The 16,181-nt window shown below is 37.5% G+C and overlaps 1 protein-coding gene across 1 annotated transcript in view; it reads left to right on the top strand.

Moving 5' to 3' along the window:
• The window catches only part of LOC140167889 (solute carrier family 2, facilitated glucose transporter member 3-like), a 100,398-nt gene that overhangs the window by 20,563 nt on the left and 63,654 nt on the right, over positions 1-16,181 (top strand). The window contains exons 5-7 of the mRNA XM_072191176.1: positions 5,587-5,727; positions 9,103-9,240; positions 10,781-10,968. Coding sequence (XP_072047277.1) covers positions 5,587-5,727; positions 9,103-9,240; positions 10,781-10,968 — 467 coding nt within the window. The remainder of the gene's footprint in view (positions 1-5,586; positions 5,728-9,102; positions 9,241-10,780; positions 10,969-16,181) is intronic.

The raw sequence follows: 16,181 nt of genomic DNA, 5'->3' as shown, positions 1-16,181 counted from the left end.
AAGTCCTCTTGAAACACTCAATGACAACTTATTTCACTTGAAGGATACATATGATGCTATGATTATGTTGTGTGGTGACTTCAATGGACGCACTGGTGTGGAAAATGACTTTATTTCAAATGATTCTGTACAGTATATTTTTGATTATTCATGTGAAGAGTTTAATTATGACTATGATGATTTTGAACGCAAACGTGTTTCAAAAGATAATATTGTAAATAAAAATGGTAGAGATGTTTTAACTTTGTGTAAAAATCACAATATCCATATCATGAATGGTAGAAGTTGTGGTGATGTTTATGGTGAATATACATTCATTAGTTCACAGGGCAAAAGTGTGATTGATTATTTGATTATTTCTTCACCACTTTTTGAGTATATAAGTGATTTTTCTGTAGATATTATGACTGAATCTGATCATATGCCTTTAAAATGGTCTTTAAATTGTAATGTTAAACTTTCTTTGCATAATGGTCTCAAGGATAGTTGCAAAATTCATACCATTGATAAGTATTGCTGGTCGGTTGAGAAAAGTGGTAAGTTTTCAAGAAATGTGTTTGAAAATAAGCATGAATTTGATGAAATTTGTACAATGATAGCTAATGGTCATATAAATGATGGTGTTCAAAAGTTTATTTGTTTATTACAAAAGGCTGCAAACCACATGAAGTGTTGTACCACATACAACTCCAAGAAACAAATTAAAGGTGGATGGTTTGATGATGAATGTCATGATATGAAAAAAGAAAAACTGTCTCGTCTAAAGTTGTTTCGGAAAAGTAGTACCAGTGAAAATTTGAATTTTTATCAGATGAGTAAAAGGGCATACAAGAATTTATGTAGAAAGAAGAAGCGTGATTACAAAAATTCTTTGAAGGAAAAAATGGTTTCAAACTGTGTCGATCCAAAGTCTTTCTGGAAATTCATAAAGTTTTTGAGAACAGAAGGTGAGATCCAAAAAGATCCAAAAATTTCTCCATCTGATTGGTTTAATCATTTTAGCTCTCTTCTCAATTCAGATCTAAATCGTGATGTGAATGATGATGAACATAATGTGAATGTTGGTGTAAATCAAGATCATGCCCAGTGTTTGAATGTTGATATAACTGATATTGAAATCATTGAGGCGATAAGAAAGTTGAAGTGTAACAAGTCAACTGGCACGGATGGTATATATGTAGTGAAATGTATAAATATTGCATTAATGATATTTTGCCATGCTTGACCTGTATTTTTAATGTTGTTTTCTCCTCAGCGATTATTCCTGATAATTGGTGCATGTCTGTTATCACCCCTCTTCACAAAAAAGGTGATACAAATGATGTTAGAAATTATCGTGGTATATCATTGATGTGTTAAGTAAGATATTCACTAGTGTGCTAAACAGTCGATTGAACAAATTCATTGAAAACACAAGTATTATTCCTGAAGCTCAAGCTGGTTTTCGGAAAGGCTATTCAACTATCGACAATGTATTCACTCTCCATGCAATTATCAACAATCAATTCAGTCGAGGTCGCAAATGTTATTGTATTTTTGTTGATTTCGCACGTGCTTTTGATACAGTGCAAATTGATAAGCTTTTGTCGCGCCTATCCGGTTGGTATTTCTGGTAACTTTTATAAATGTATTTCTGGTATATACAAGAAGCTAACATCTGCAGTTAAAGTGGATAAAAACCACATCACTGATTTTTTCCCTTGTAATATTGGTCTTAGGCAAGGTTGTATGCTAAGTCCATCTTTCTTTTCGATTTTTATATCAATTTTTCATGAAATGCTTGAAAATAGAGGTGGAAAAGGTATCAATATTGGAAAAGGTGTGAACGAAATCAAATCATTATTTTTTGGCCGATGATATTGTACTTATTGCTGATACGGTTTATGACCTACAACGGCATATAAATATTCTCGCCCGATTTTGTGATGAATGGGGTGTGGATGTAAATATCGCAAAAACCAAAGTGCTTATTTTTAGACGGGTGGCAGAATTGCGCAGCGTGAAAGATGGTTTTTTTAAGGGAAATCGCATTGAAATAACAAATACTTATAAATATCTTGGTTTAGATTTAACACCAGGAAATACATGGGGAAAAGCAACACGCACTTTGTCGGACCAAGCTAGTAAAGCTATGGCGCTTAGTTATGCTTTAATTTCAAAAAGGTGGGTGCTTTGCACATGCGGCACTTTTTAAAGTTTTTGATTCAACTGTCGCTCCCATTCTTATGTATGGTTCTGAAATTTGGGGCTTTGGTGAATATCATCTTATTGAAAGAGTCCAAACAAAAGCGTGTAAGTTTTTCCTTGGTGTAAATTCATCAACTCCAAATTGTGCAGCTCTGGGTGAGTGTGGTAGATCATCTTTATACACTCGTCAAATAATCAGGTTTATAAAATATTGGCTGAGGATTTTATGACTTCCCGATCATAGATATCCAAGAATTGCATATAAGATGCTACTTAGACTTGATGAAAATGGTAAAACAACTTGGGCAAGCGCTGTTAAAGATATTCTGTTCTCGTATGGCTTTGGCTATGCATGGCTTGCACAAGATATAGGTAATGAAATCGAATTCTTAAACTCGTTTAGCCAAAGAGTTTCTGACATCTCTCATCAAGACTGGGTGGCAGAGGTATCATCAAACGGTCGCCTTATTCTATATCGGGAGTTTAAGAACATGCGCATTTCTGAACACTATCTTGATGTATTTAATGATAATCGATTCATAACTGCCGTGGCAAGATTACGATGTTCTAGTCATTGCCTTCGAGTCGAGACAGGACGGAGAGAAAATTTGCCTTATGATGAACGTGTTTGTTTTTATGCGACGAAGAAGAAGTTGAAGATGAATTGCACTTCCTCCTAAAATGCAGCTTCTTCGATGATCTTAGAGCAAAATATTTCCCCTCCTGTTTGGACTCGAGGCCAACAATGGCAAATTTCATTCGCTTTATGAATTCATCAAATGAACACACTTTAAAAGAACTTGCTTCATACTGCCATTATGCACTGCTTACCAGATACAATATTGAAAAAAATGACTGACTTTGTTTGTATGTGTTTCTAAAATTGGTAAATATTGTAATCATTGATTTTATAGATGTGAAAAGGGCCGGTGGCCTATATTTACAATGTAATAAAACTCTCCTTTTGGGGAGGCTGAAACTGAAAAACTACAGACATGCACCTACTTAAAGATGTGTGAATCGGGGACATCTGTGTGTAGAGGCATGTACAGACATGCACCTACTTAAATACAGACACGTAGTTGTAAGATGTGTGAATCGGGGACATCTGTGTGTAGTGGCATACAGGGGTGCTCCTACTTGTAAGATGTGTGAATTGGGGACATCTGTGTGTAGAGGCATACAGACATGCACCTACTTAAAGATGTGTGAATCGGGGACATCTGTGTGTAGAGGCATACAGGGGTGCTCCTACTTGTAAGATGTGTGAATCGGGGACATCTGTGTGTAGAGGCATACAGGTGTGCTCCTACTTGTAAGATGTGTGAATCGGGACATGTGTGTAGAGGCATACAGACATGCACCTACTTATAAGATGTGTGAATCGGGGACATCTGTGTGTAGAGGCATACAGACATGCACCTTCTTGTAAGACATGTGATTCGAGGACATCTGTGTGTACAGGCATACAGACATGCACCTACTTATAAGACATGTGATTCGAGGACATGTGTGTGTAGAGGCATACAGACATGCACCTAATTGAAGATGTGTGAATTGGGGACATCTGTGTGTAGAGGCACCTGACACGCACCTACCTGTAAGACGTGTGAATCGGGGACATCTGTGTGTAGAGGCATACAGACATTCACCTTCTTGTAAGATGTGTGAATCGGGGACATGTGTGTATAGAGGCATACAGACATGCACCTACTTGAAGATGTGTGAATCGGGGACATCAGTGTGTAGAGGCATACAGACATGCACCTACTTGTAAGATGTGTGAATTGGGGACATCTGTGTGTAGAGGCATACACAGACACGCACTACGTGTGAATCGGGGACATCTGTGTGTAGAGGCATACAGGGGTGCTCCTACTTGTAAGATGTGTGAATCGGGGACATGCGTGTGCAGACACTGCAAACCCAGAATGTCTATAATTCAGCAAAACATCTAGTTTTGGAGATTAGATATGAATAGGGTATTAGCCTTTGTTAAACTAATACTGGACAAAATTATGGACACAGTTATAGCCCAAATGTTTTGTTGTAGACTTTTTCTGAAGATCACTAACTATTATTCAATGTTGATTGTTGTACAACTATATGTAAAATTATTGTTCAAATAATACTATTAATAACATCACCATTGAAATCCATGCTTATTGTTTGTTAGCAATTCACTGAACTGGAAATTGCTTCTTTTCACTGATTTATAAGAGCCCATAATGATACCCATGTTTGCTTCTTATTCCAGAACCACCCATGTGTAAAATGCACCCTATGTTGTTTTGGGCTTAGTGTCTAATTTTGAGTCTATTTATCAGACTACATTTGAGGTCTGATTTGAGGTATTATACTGCCCAAATAGTGGTCTAAATTTGTGTCTATATTTAGTAATTAATACCTCATTGTACAGCTGGTCTTTACTATTAGTGTCAGAGGGCATATGGCATGGTTTTTCATTTTTTCTTTCAATTGGATGGAAAATAGGTTGGCTTTGGAGCAAAGCTAGATTTTACTGTGCAAAAAGACCCAAAATTTAGTCTAGCAGGAATCCTGGACCCAGCTAGCACAGACGACCAGGAAGTGCAGGGTTGCTGATTTTTGTTATTTTAGAAAAGAAATACAATTTTTTTTCCAATATTTGGTCCTACTCATCGGAAGACTTAATCAGGTATGACTGATGGTCATCTGATCCACTTTCCCGACAAACAAGTTTGAGTGGTTTCCGGTGTTCCAATCAGCACTGATATGGTCATCTGATCCACTTTCCCGGCAAACAAGTTTGAGTGGTTTCCGGTGTTCCAATCAGCACTGATATGGTCATCTGATCCACTTTCCCGGCAAACAAGTTTGAGTTGTTTCCGGTGTTCCAATCAGCACTGATATGGTCATCTGATCCTCTTTCCGGCAAACAAGTTTTAGTTGTTTCCGGTGTTCCAATCAGCACTGATATGGTCATCTGATCCTCTTTCCCGGCAAACAAGTTTGAGTTGTTTCCGGTGTTCCAATCAGCAATTTCAGATCATGTTACATGGGCAAACCATGTTATAGACTGGGAAGAATCTAAGATCCTTGGACGGGAACATGACAAAAGGTCTAGAGAAGTCCGGGAAGCAATGGAAATAAGGAGACGGGGCACCCTAAACAGAGAGGAGGGCACATACCTCTAAGTCATGTCTACGATCCACTACTGAAGTCTGCAAAAGAGACTAAGGAACACCGAAACCACTCAAACTTGTTTGCCGGGAAAGTGGATCAGATGACCAAATCAGTCATACCTGATGAAGTCCTCCGATGAGAAGGATGAAATATTGTAGTGAGAAAAATATTCACTTGGTTTTGTCAAACAAAAATACAAAATGTTTACTTTTCTTTTCTTCTTCAATCTGTCAGGAATCAACACAGGCATCGTGCCATTGTACCTATCAGAGATTTCACCATTTAACTTACGAGGTGGTATCGGAGTATTCAACCAGTTGGGAGTAACAATTGGTATATTGTTATCACAAATACTTGGCTTACCAATTGTCTTAGGTAGGTATGATGGGTGGGGGAGGTGTGTGGTGGGTGTGTGAGGTGGTATCGGTGTATTCAACCAGTTGGGAGTAACAATTGGTATATTGTTATCACAAATACTTGGCTTACCAATTGTCTTAGGTAGGTATGATTGGTGGGGGAGGTGTGTGTGGTGGTGTGTGAGGTGGTATCGGTGTATTCAATTAGTTGGGAGTAACAATTGGTATATTGTTATCTCAAATACTTGGCTTACCAATTGTCTTAGGTAGGTATGATGGGTGGGGGAGGTGTGTGGTGGGTGTGTGAGGTGGTATCGGTGTATTCAACTAGTTGGGAGTAACAATTGGTATATTGTTATCACAAATACTTGGCTTACCAATTGTCTTAGGTAGGTATGATTGGTGGGGGAGGTGTGTGTGGTGGTGTGTGAGGTGGTATCGGTGTATTCAATTAGTTGGGAGTAACAATTGGTATATTGTTATCTCAAATATTGTGCTTAGGTAGGTATGATGGGTGGGGGAGGTGTGTGTGGTGGTGTGTGAGGTGGTATCGGTGAGTTCGAATGCACTATCAAAGTGAGGCCGTGTGTTTAGCAAAATACCATCAAACCGAGGTTTTTGTAATAGCGAGGAAAAAAACAAAAACATAGCGAGGATGCCGCTTATAATGCTTCTGACGTAATGAGGGGGGGTATAGGGGTGTATAAGCAGGCTCCTCACTTCTAATGCGAAATGCACATTTCCTCGGTCTAAATGCATGTGTCTTTTTTAGCCTCGCTTTGCAGGGTGTATTCAATTAGTTGGGAGTAACAATTGGTATAATGTTATCTCAAATACTGGGCTTACCGATTGTCTTAGGTAGGTATGATGGGTGGGGGAGGTGTGTGGTGGGTGTGTGAGGTGGTATCGGTGTATTCAATTAGTTGGGAGTAACAATTGGTATATTGTTATCTCAAACACTGGGCTTACTGATTGTCTTAGGTAGGTATGATGGGTGGGGGAGGTGGGTGGGTATTCATTCATTCATTCATTCATTCATTCATTCGATTGGGGTGGGTGTGTGTGTGTTACGAGACTTTTTATACCCTTCCTGGTAAACCCATCAAGTTATTCCAGTTAAAATTTAACCAAACAAACAAATCCCAAGAATCCCCTCCCACTTCCACCACCCCTCCCCCTCTTCCCAAAACCTCTCCTCACCCTCACCCCTCTTCCCCCACCATCTCTGCGTCCCCAACCCTTTACTCACCCTCTTGCCCAGCCATCTCACCCCTTCTCCCATCCTTCTCCTCACACCCATCCCTCCCCTCTCCCCTCTTCACCCACCTGCTCTACCCCCATCCTCTCCACACTCCTCTCCCTTGCCCTAGGGCATCAGTTGCAATATTTTGCACTTCCACATTTTGCTGCCTATGCCACTTCACTTGGCAATTTGATAATTTGTGCCGAGCAGATACAGTCCTCGTAAATATGTTTTATATCATTAAAATACCATGTAGGAAGTACAACACCTGCATACTATAAAAACAATCACAGTAATATTTTTACGACTCCAAATTTCACCTATTTGGAAAGCTTCAGGATGAAATATTGGCAAAACTTGTACATTTTCTCAGATACATACATACGTGTAGGGAAAACAAATATCTTGGTGGAAGGCACCATTGTCTTTCTTATCTTACAGTGCCCCTGATTGGTTACTTGATACAATAATCTTCTGATTAACTAATCAAAATAGAGCTTACAGATCTCTTAGCAATTTGAAGCCTAATCCCCTCGGCCCTACTGACTATTCTTACAATAAATCTGATTGGCTCAGATCAATACATGATATAGTATACAAATATTGACTGCTATGAGGGGCATGGTTAAGATTATAGACCCAAGTTGATGCTATGACCATGGTTTTGAGATCATCGCAGGCCTATAATCTTAACCATGTCCCGAATATAAAGCAGTCAATATTTGTTTTATATACCGAATGTAAAGTGGATGTTGCGATTGCGCAGTTTGATCAGGACACACGTGACAGGTCCATAGTTCATTTCCATGACCAGTCCATAGTTCATTTTGCGGGCATAGTTAATTCAATGACTGCACTTTCAACCAATCAGATGACAGGAATGTATGAGGTATATAATTCTATTTATAACCAATAACTTTGATTTAGGATGATGCTTTGAAAGCAATGATTACTAAAATGACATGCTAAGAATGTCACAGAATGTTCTGTAAGGCGACGAAAAAAAGAAACCCGGTTCTACGGGTGGACGGACCTTTCAAGTAGGGTCGGTCGGCCTTTTTTTTTTTTTTTTTTTTTTAAATGACCCAAAAATCACCAAAATCTGTAAATCATTTGCAATTTGAGAAAATACAAAAACAAATATTTTGTTACTGAAATTTCCTAAATTGGGTCGGCATTCATTTGTACAGGTAAGTTTTTTCCCCAATTTGTTCAAAATCTGGGTTGGTCGGGCCCGTAGAACAGGATATTCTTTTTTCGTCTCCTAAACACAAAATATTTATTGGATCTATTTATTACACCAGCTTGCACTAATTACCCCAGCTTGAATAATAAGTGATTATGTGTAGATAGAGTAATTGATGTGTATTCACAATACAATAGGCTATTCCAGTTAAAATCCATACACCCCCTATGGAAGACATGACATTAATCTTCCACACAGGGAGTGTGAATTTCAAATGGAGTCACCCATTCAGGTAACCCCATTTAAAAGTCTCACTCCCTGTGTGACAGATTAAGGTCATGTCATCCATAGGGGGTGTATGGATTTCAACTGGAATAGCCCAATATAGTATCGTCACCCTATTACAATAATTGCCTTAGTCATTTTTTTGTAATTTTGAGAACAAAGTACAACATACGTCGTATGGTTCAAGCATGCACCAGTTATGTATGTAATAAGCATAATTATTTCTGATTATTCCCTTTGATTTGTCTCATAGTATTTGTTCTTGTGCAAAGATTGGTGAGTAAATATGTTTCAATTCATGCTTGAACCATATTTTGTGTGTTGTTATCAAAATTCCAAAGAATGATGTAACCAAATTAGCATAGCAGGCTGATGATGTGATGGGATGGGGGCAAAGTGCTGAATGTATCCAAAAAGACCTGTACCCACAGCAGGGCCTCAGTTTCGTTCCAGTTTGCGAGAATCAAAAACATCGGAGTTGCTTTACTTACTGCATGATTCAATGAAAGAAGTTGATTCTCGCAACAACTTTTTACGAGAATCATTAGGAGAATCGATTCTGTGATTCTCGTTGAATCTGAGGCCCTGACCCACAGGGTGGCGGACTGTGACGTCACATCGATTACCTCTACTCAGATAGTACTCAAATGAACATGTACCCTATTCTTCCCCTGTTACAGGTACTGATGACCTTTGGCCTCTGCTGTTAGCTCTCACTGCAGCACCAGCCATCATACAAATCGTAACATTACCATTTTGCTATGAAAGCCCACGATATCTGCTCATAATGAAAGGGAAAAAGCACAAAGCTGAGACAGGTAAGCTTACAGTTGGCTCTTGATATTTTGTATAACGTATCCATTGTAAACAGGTTAAATATTTGTTTGTACTATAGTTTGTATCCACGGCCCCAAGGAAGAACAACCTAGGGTTGAAGTGGGCCACCGTGGCTAAATAAAGTTGAATCTGAATCTGAATCTTGCCAACTTGCATGTATTGAGGTTACACATCTGAGCCCCATTCTTTGTTTATACTAAAATTTATAGAATTTAGTTTCTCAACTGAACTCCTTTAAGTGCCATTTTTTTGTTGGTGTTCATTGTTTCCCACACACTTGTTCAAGCCAATAGTATGTCTGAATGGAGGCACAATTTGCCATTTATGGAGGACATACTACTGGCTTGTGTGGTGCGTGGCAAACATAGGACATCTACTCAGCAGCTAGGATGTCTTGGAAACTAAGCTACCGATTTGTGAGTTAACACTCATGTCGTGGTAGCAAGTCACATTTATATATAGAGTATACCAGAATTATTTGCAGAATTATTCCGCAAGTTAAATGCAGTAGTCTTGCTGCACTCTCATTGATGTGTACTACACTACTAAATTCCAGGGTTGCCAAAAGATTTGAGCCCGAATCACGGGTAAAATAATCGAAAAGTCGCCCAATTTTTCTCTTTACCATTGGCTTCTATGGGGCAGGAAACTAGCGGAAGTCGCGGGAGCCAATTTTGAAAAGTCGCCCAAATTTTTTCTTAACCATTGGTTTCTATGGGACAGGAAAATGTCAAAAGTCGCGGGAAAAATCTTCAAAAGTCGCCCAATTGGGCTAACAAATCGCGGGTTTGGCAACCCTGCTAAATTCTTATTGTTGCCTCCCGCAGAGGTTCACTGTCATGCAGCTACTTCATTGGTACTCTAAAGTACCCATGTAGGTACTCTTAGAGTACACTCGTCAGAATCACACGTAAGGCCTACAGTACACACACTCGTACTGACTGGTACTCTAAAGTCCCCATGTAGGTACTCTTAGAGTACACTCATCAGAATCACACGTAAGACCTACAGTACACACACTGGTACTGACTGGTACTCTCAAGTACCCATGTAGGTATACTCTTAGAGTACACTCATCAGAATCACACGTAAGGCCTACAGTACACACACTGGTACTGAACTGGTACTGCATAGTTCTCTGGAGTAGCCACAAAGTAGCTGGTCAGCGGTTTACCTCTGGGAGCAGCAGTAATAGGAATCTTGCAAATGTGGTCAAAATATTGGTGGAATCTTATTTAAGTACATTGGTTATGTATGTGTTACTTTATTTTCAATAGATTTACATAATCGATCGCCCTTTCTGGATACAAAATTGTAATTTTTCGGTAATTTCTTTCAATATCTTGAAAAATTAATCACAGATTATCCTAGCAATTTGGTTCTAGGTCCATGGAATATTTTTTTTCTTTCTTTTTACGCTTAAAGGGCTGAATTTTGTTCCATTATACGCTTAGCAAATAAAACAGACAGCCTGTAGTCTTATTAATAAATAATGAATATGTTGTATTTGATTTTCTCTAGCATTGGAGTGGTTCAGAGGTAATAAAGATGTCGAGAACGATATTGCCGAGATGACGACGGAATATGAGAAAGAGAAGTCGGAGGAGAAAGTGAGCATCATTGGATTGATAACAAGCAAGGCACTTAGAAGACCCCTGGTTATTAGTATTGTGTTGCAGCTCTCACAACAATTCTCTGGCATTAATGCTGTAAGTTATTAGCCTCTAAGAACTATTTTGATTGGTTAGAAAAGGGTGTATATCATGTATTGAGCCAATCAGAGATATGGTAAGAATAGTCAGTAGGGCTGAAGGGGTTTAGCTAAAAAGGGGATCTGGGATTAATGCTGTAAATTTGTTTAACCCCAAGTGCACTACCGGGTACTGGCTGAATTATTGGCCTCAAGAACTATTTTGGTTTGTTATAACGAAGGATCATGTATTTAGCCAATCAGCAGAATTGAAATATTTATTTATTTATTTATTTATTTATTTATTTATTTATTTATTTATTTATTTATTTATTTATTTATTTCTTTCTTTCTTTCTTTCTTTCTTTCTTTCTTTCTTTCTTTCTTTCTTTCTTTCTTTCTTTCTTTCTTTCTTTCTTTCTTTCTTTCTTTCTTTCTTTCTTTCTTTTCTTTCTTTCTTTATTTATTTATTTATTTATTTATTTATTTATTTATTTATTTATTTATTTATTTATTTATTTATTTATTTATTTATATTATTATTAGTGAAATTACCACATCGTAATACAAATTTGTTTCAGTATGGATGGTTTCACCCATCCACACTCGTCAGTTGCAATGTGTAAAATGACAAAGAATATGTCTTGAGTTTTGATGCGCTACAAGAAGAGGAATTAACGCAACTGCACGTATCTTAAAGTTGCGCAACACAATCGCTGTCTTAAGTGCGTATCCATGTCTGGGCCTACTTATTGCTAAACATGCTAAAAGAGCGACTTATTTATAGTTACACAGTAAATGTTTTTTCTATGCCTGCAGCCACTTGCTAGTTCGCTTCTGTGGTTCAAGGTTGACATTTGTGGTTTAGTTATAATAAAGTATTTCTCAGTAATGCATAGATTGCATTTTTTGCTGCTGGTAGAGTACGATTTACTTGAGAGCAATAATTCTCCATTTGATGGAATATGCTACTTTCTTATCATTAAGGTTCCAGATGTAGTTGCTCAGAGCGGTGGCGTATCTTTGATTTACATTTTGAAGGTACTGTTATGGACATTGAATCTTGTTTTAAATGGGCCTTCTGTAAGTCCAACATATGTCTCTTTCCTTGCGGTTGTCTGCCCTTGTAACCGCCGCTGATATATTACTCCCGATATCAGGCAATTTCCATCAAGAGGGCACACTTTGTTTTTGCAGTTGCAATTAGTGGTGTTTTGTGTCGGAGCCAAAGATGTTTTCGCAGATTGCATCACATATTTGTTGTGTCCTGATATAAGTTGCTGCATGTTGGGCATGCAACTATAACTTATCTTTACGGTGTTTCTATTTAGAATCTTGCTGAGCTGGTGATCTGGAGGAAACATTTATCTAGTAGGCTGAGAAATTTCTTTCCAACATTGGTAGAAACGGTATCGCTGTACGGCGGATTGAACCATGTAATGTTCCGCTTACGCTCATGCGCTTTATTTGTTTGCTGATTGCTATTTTGGCCAGCAGGGTTGTATTTCAGTTCGTAATTGTATCCACTCTTCTTTAAGGCTTCCTGGTATGGTGGAGTTATGCGTTAAAGATATCTTCGTGGACGATATATTTGACAATCTTTTGCTGATGCTTTCGGGATATTCCTTATTACAGAAGGTGGATGATTACTTTCTTTGTGGACGATAAGATGGTGTTGTTAGGTTTCATATAAGGTTTGTAGGTACTTGTTCTTAGGTCCATTGTGATATCTAAAAAGTCAACGGATTTCTTGTTGGCTTCGATGGTGATTTTAAGGCCATTGTTTGCAAAGATTTTGCATATCTTTTTCTTGATAAGTTCAACCTGTCGGGATGTTTTTGAGCAGGTTGCTAGGCCATCGTTTCTATATAGTCCGTCTTCGATATCTAGATGTTGAAGTTTGGATAAAATGTATAATCCTACTAGCTCACATGTTTCTGCCCCATCGAAGCTACCCATTGTAACATCGAATTTAGTGTTACTTCGCTTGCACCAAGGGATTTTGTCGTCATACAGTAGTGATTCTTTAGCATGAAGGATGATATTCTTATCCTGTTGTGTAATGCTAACGTAGGTAGAGGCAAATTCGATGGCTTTCAATAATAAGTCTTTGGTGATGGAAGGGTAGAATTCGCAAATGTCAAAGCATATAAATGATTTGTTGTTCTTATCATCTATGTTATTGAACCATTCAGTCACCTCGTTGGTATTCTTCCATTGGTTTAGTGGGCACTTACTTAGAACTTTCTGGTTGATTCCTTCCAGGATTTGTTTACTTATCTTTCCAAGTTCCGATTTAGTGGGATTGATAAGTCTGCATGTTGGTTTATTAGAGAAGTTTGGCTTATGGTCTTTTAAAGATATAAAAGCTTGGTTTTGTGCCGTAACATCGATGCGGTTGTCAAGGTCTAATTCAGTAGCGATCTTTATGTCCTTCATGATGATGTTATGTTTGGTAACTGCATTTGATTTCTTATATGACTTTGTAATATTTTCTTCCAAAAGCTTGTTATATTGTTCAGGTTTTAGCTTGTAGAAGTTAGTTGTCTTATCGGCAGCAATGAACAGTTTCTCGCCTTCTTTAATCTTTCTTGAGTCACTCTGTAGATTACTTTGGAACTGTTTATCATGTTTATGCGGTTGTTTAAATTTGATATTCTGCACTATATCCAACATACCGCCTCTTCAAGTTTTTCAGTTCTGGTATCGGTGGAGGAGACTTCGTTGATCTGAATCCGTATGTTTCCTTCTGGTTCGGTCTTGTCACAGGGTGGAGAAAGAAGAAGGTTTTCCATCGTACTGCTCTTATAAATTTTTCTGTCTTTGCAATAAGGCACTTTAAGTAATCCCTCTGCGTTGGCGCTGGAATATTCTTGGTCGAGTATCCAAAGTTCACTTGTTCCATGGTGGTTCCGAAAGTGCTCAACATAAGAGGAGCAATATTATAGTAAGAAATTATAGTGAAACCATCACTAGATAAAGTGCTCAACTATAAAATATAGGAGCGAAATATATTATTATTAGTGAAATTACCACATCGTAATACAAATTTGTTTCAGATGGATGGTTTCACCCATCCACACTCGCCAGTTGCAATGTGTAAAATGACAAAGAATATGTCTTGAGTTTTGATGCGCTACAAGAAGAGGAATTAACGCAACACAGTATCTTAAAGTTATGCAACACAATACGCTGTCTTAAGTGCGTATCCATGTCTGGGCCTACTTATTGCTAAACATGCTAAAAGAGCGACTTATTTATAGTTACACAGTAAATGTTTTTTCTATGCCTGCAGCCACTTGCTAGTTCGCTTCTGTGGTTCAAGGTTGACATTTGTGGTTTAGTTATAATAAAGTATTTCTCAGTAATGCATAGATTGCATTTTTTGCTGCTGGTAGAGTACGATTTACTTCGAGCAATAATTCTCCATTTGATGGAATATGCTACTTTCTTATCATTAAGGTTCCAGATGTAGTTGCTCAGAGCGGTGGCGTATCTTTGATTTACATTTTTGAAGGTACTGTTATGGACATTGAATCTTGTTTTAAATGGGCCTTCTGTAAGTCCAACATATGTCTCTTCCTTGCGGTTGTCTGCCCTTGTAACCGCCGCTTGATATATTACTCCCGATATCAGGCAATTTCCATCAAGAGGGCACAATTTGTTTTTGCAGTTGCAATTAGTGGTGTTTTGTGTCGGAGCCAAAGATGTTTTCGCAGATTGCATCACATATTTGTTGTGTCCTGATATAAGTTGCTGCATGTTGGGCATGCAACTATAACTTATCTTTACGGTGTTTCTATTTAGAATCTTGCTGAGCTGGTGATCTGGAGGGAAACATTTATCTAGTAGGCTGAGAAATTTCTTTCCAACATTGGTAGAAACGGTATCGCTGTACGGCGGATTGAACCATGGAATGTTCCGTTTACGTCTGAGTTTATTTGTTTGCTGATTGCTATTTTGGCCAGCAGGGTTGTATTTCAGTTCGTAATTGTATCCACTCTTCTTTAAGGCTTCCTGGTATGCTGGAGTTATGCGGCGTTAAAGATATCTTCGTGGACGATATATTTGACAATCTTTTGCTGATGCTTTCGGGATATTCCTTATTACAGAAGGTGGATGATTACTTTCTTTGTGGACGTATAAGATGGTGTTGTTAGGTTTCATATAAGGTTTGTAGGTACTTGTTCTTAGGTCCATTGTGATATCTAAAAAGTCAACGGATTTCTTGATAGTTTGCTCTATCTACGATGTCTAGTTAGCATGTTACACAGCAAAGAGAGATATGTAGAATTCCATAGGTTCAATGTTATTTATATTTATTTATTTATCACCTATCTTCTGAACTTGACATTGCAAAGAGAAAAACCTATTCTTTTCCTGAATCTCTTGAACTTGAGGAACAGTTTGTATCCATTTTTACGAAAATCGGAGAAACTTTAATTTTATTTATTTATTTATTTATTTATTTATTTATTTATTTATTTATTTATTTATTTATTTATTTATTTATTTATTTATTTATTTATTTATTTATTTATTAATTAATTAGATCTTATTTTGCCTGGGGAACAAACTCAGTGGTCCACACTGATTTCCAGTCTGGCCCAGGGGTCAAACAAAATACATCAAAAATACAAATGAAATACATACAAAAGAATTACATACCATGGATTTAACAAATAACATTATATATGAAATATGGTAAACATATTAAGTAGGGCTGAAAGGGATGAAGCTTAAATTTGCCAAAAGATCTAAAAACTCTATTTTGATTGTTTACTTAAAGGATTATATCATGTAATTACCCAAGCAGACAGCACAGTATACTAGTGCACATATAGGTTTTAAGCTTAATCCTGATTCTTTCCTATCATATTTTAAAGGGGCTACTGTCTGTCCAATTAACTTAGATACCCAGTTTTTGTTACTTATTTGAAAAAATATCCACTTTCAAAGAAAGTCATGAAAGAAAAGTGTTAGCATTTGCTGCGACCTAGCAGGATTTTTTGTGTTTCAAAAGCATTGAGTGAGAGTTTACCTGAAATTCTATTGAAATTGGAAGGTTTTTCTCAACACTTTAAAAATAATCCAGTAGAAGTTGGGTACCATTATTTTGGAAGGTCTTATTATACGGATTTGTAGGTATGGTGATTTTGGATAGTGAATGGATGAATAGTAAATTAATTATACTCCTCACCAAAAACATTTTATTGTTCAATATAATAATTC

Source organism: Amphiura filiformis, chromosome 13 (assembly GCF_039555335.1).
Source record: "Amphiura filiformis chromosome 13, Afil_fr2py, whole genome shotgun sequence".
In the NCBI taxonomy this organism is placed as follows: Eukaryota; Metazoa; Echinodermata; class Ophiuroidea; order Amphilepidida; family Amphiuridae; genus Amphiura; species Amphiura filiformis.
Note: the sequence above shows the minus strand (reverse complement) of the source record. Positions and strands in the feature narration are given on the sequence as shown.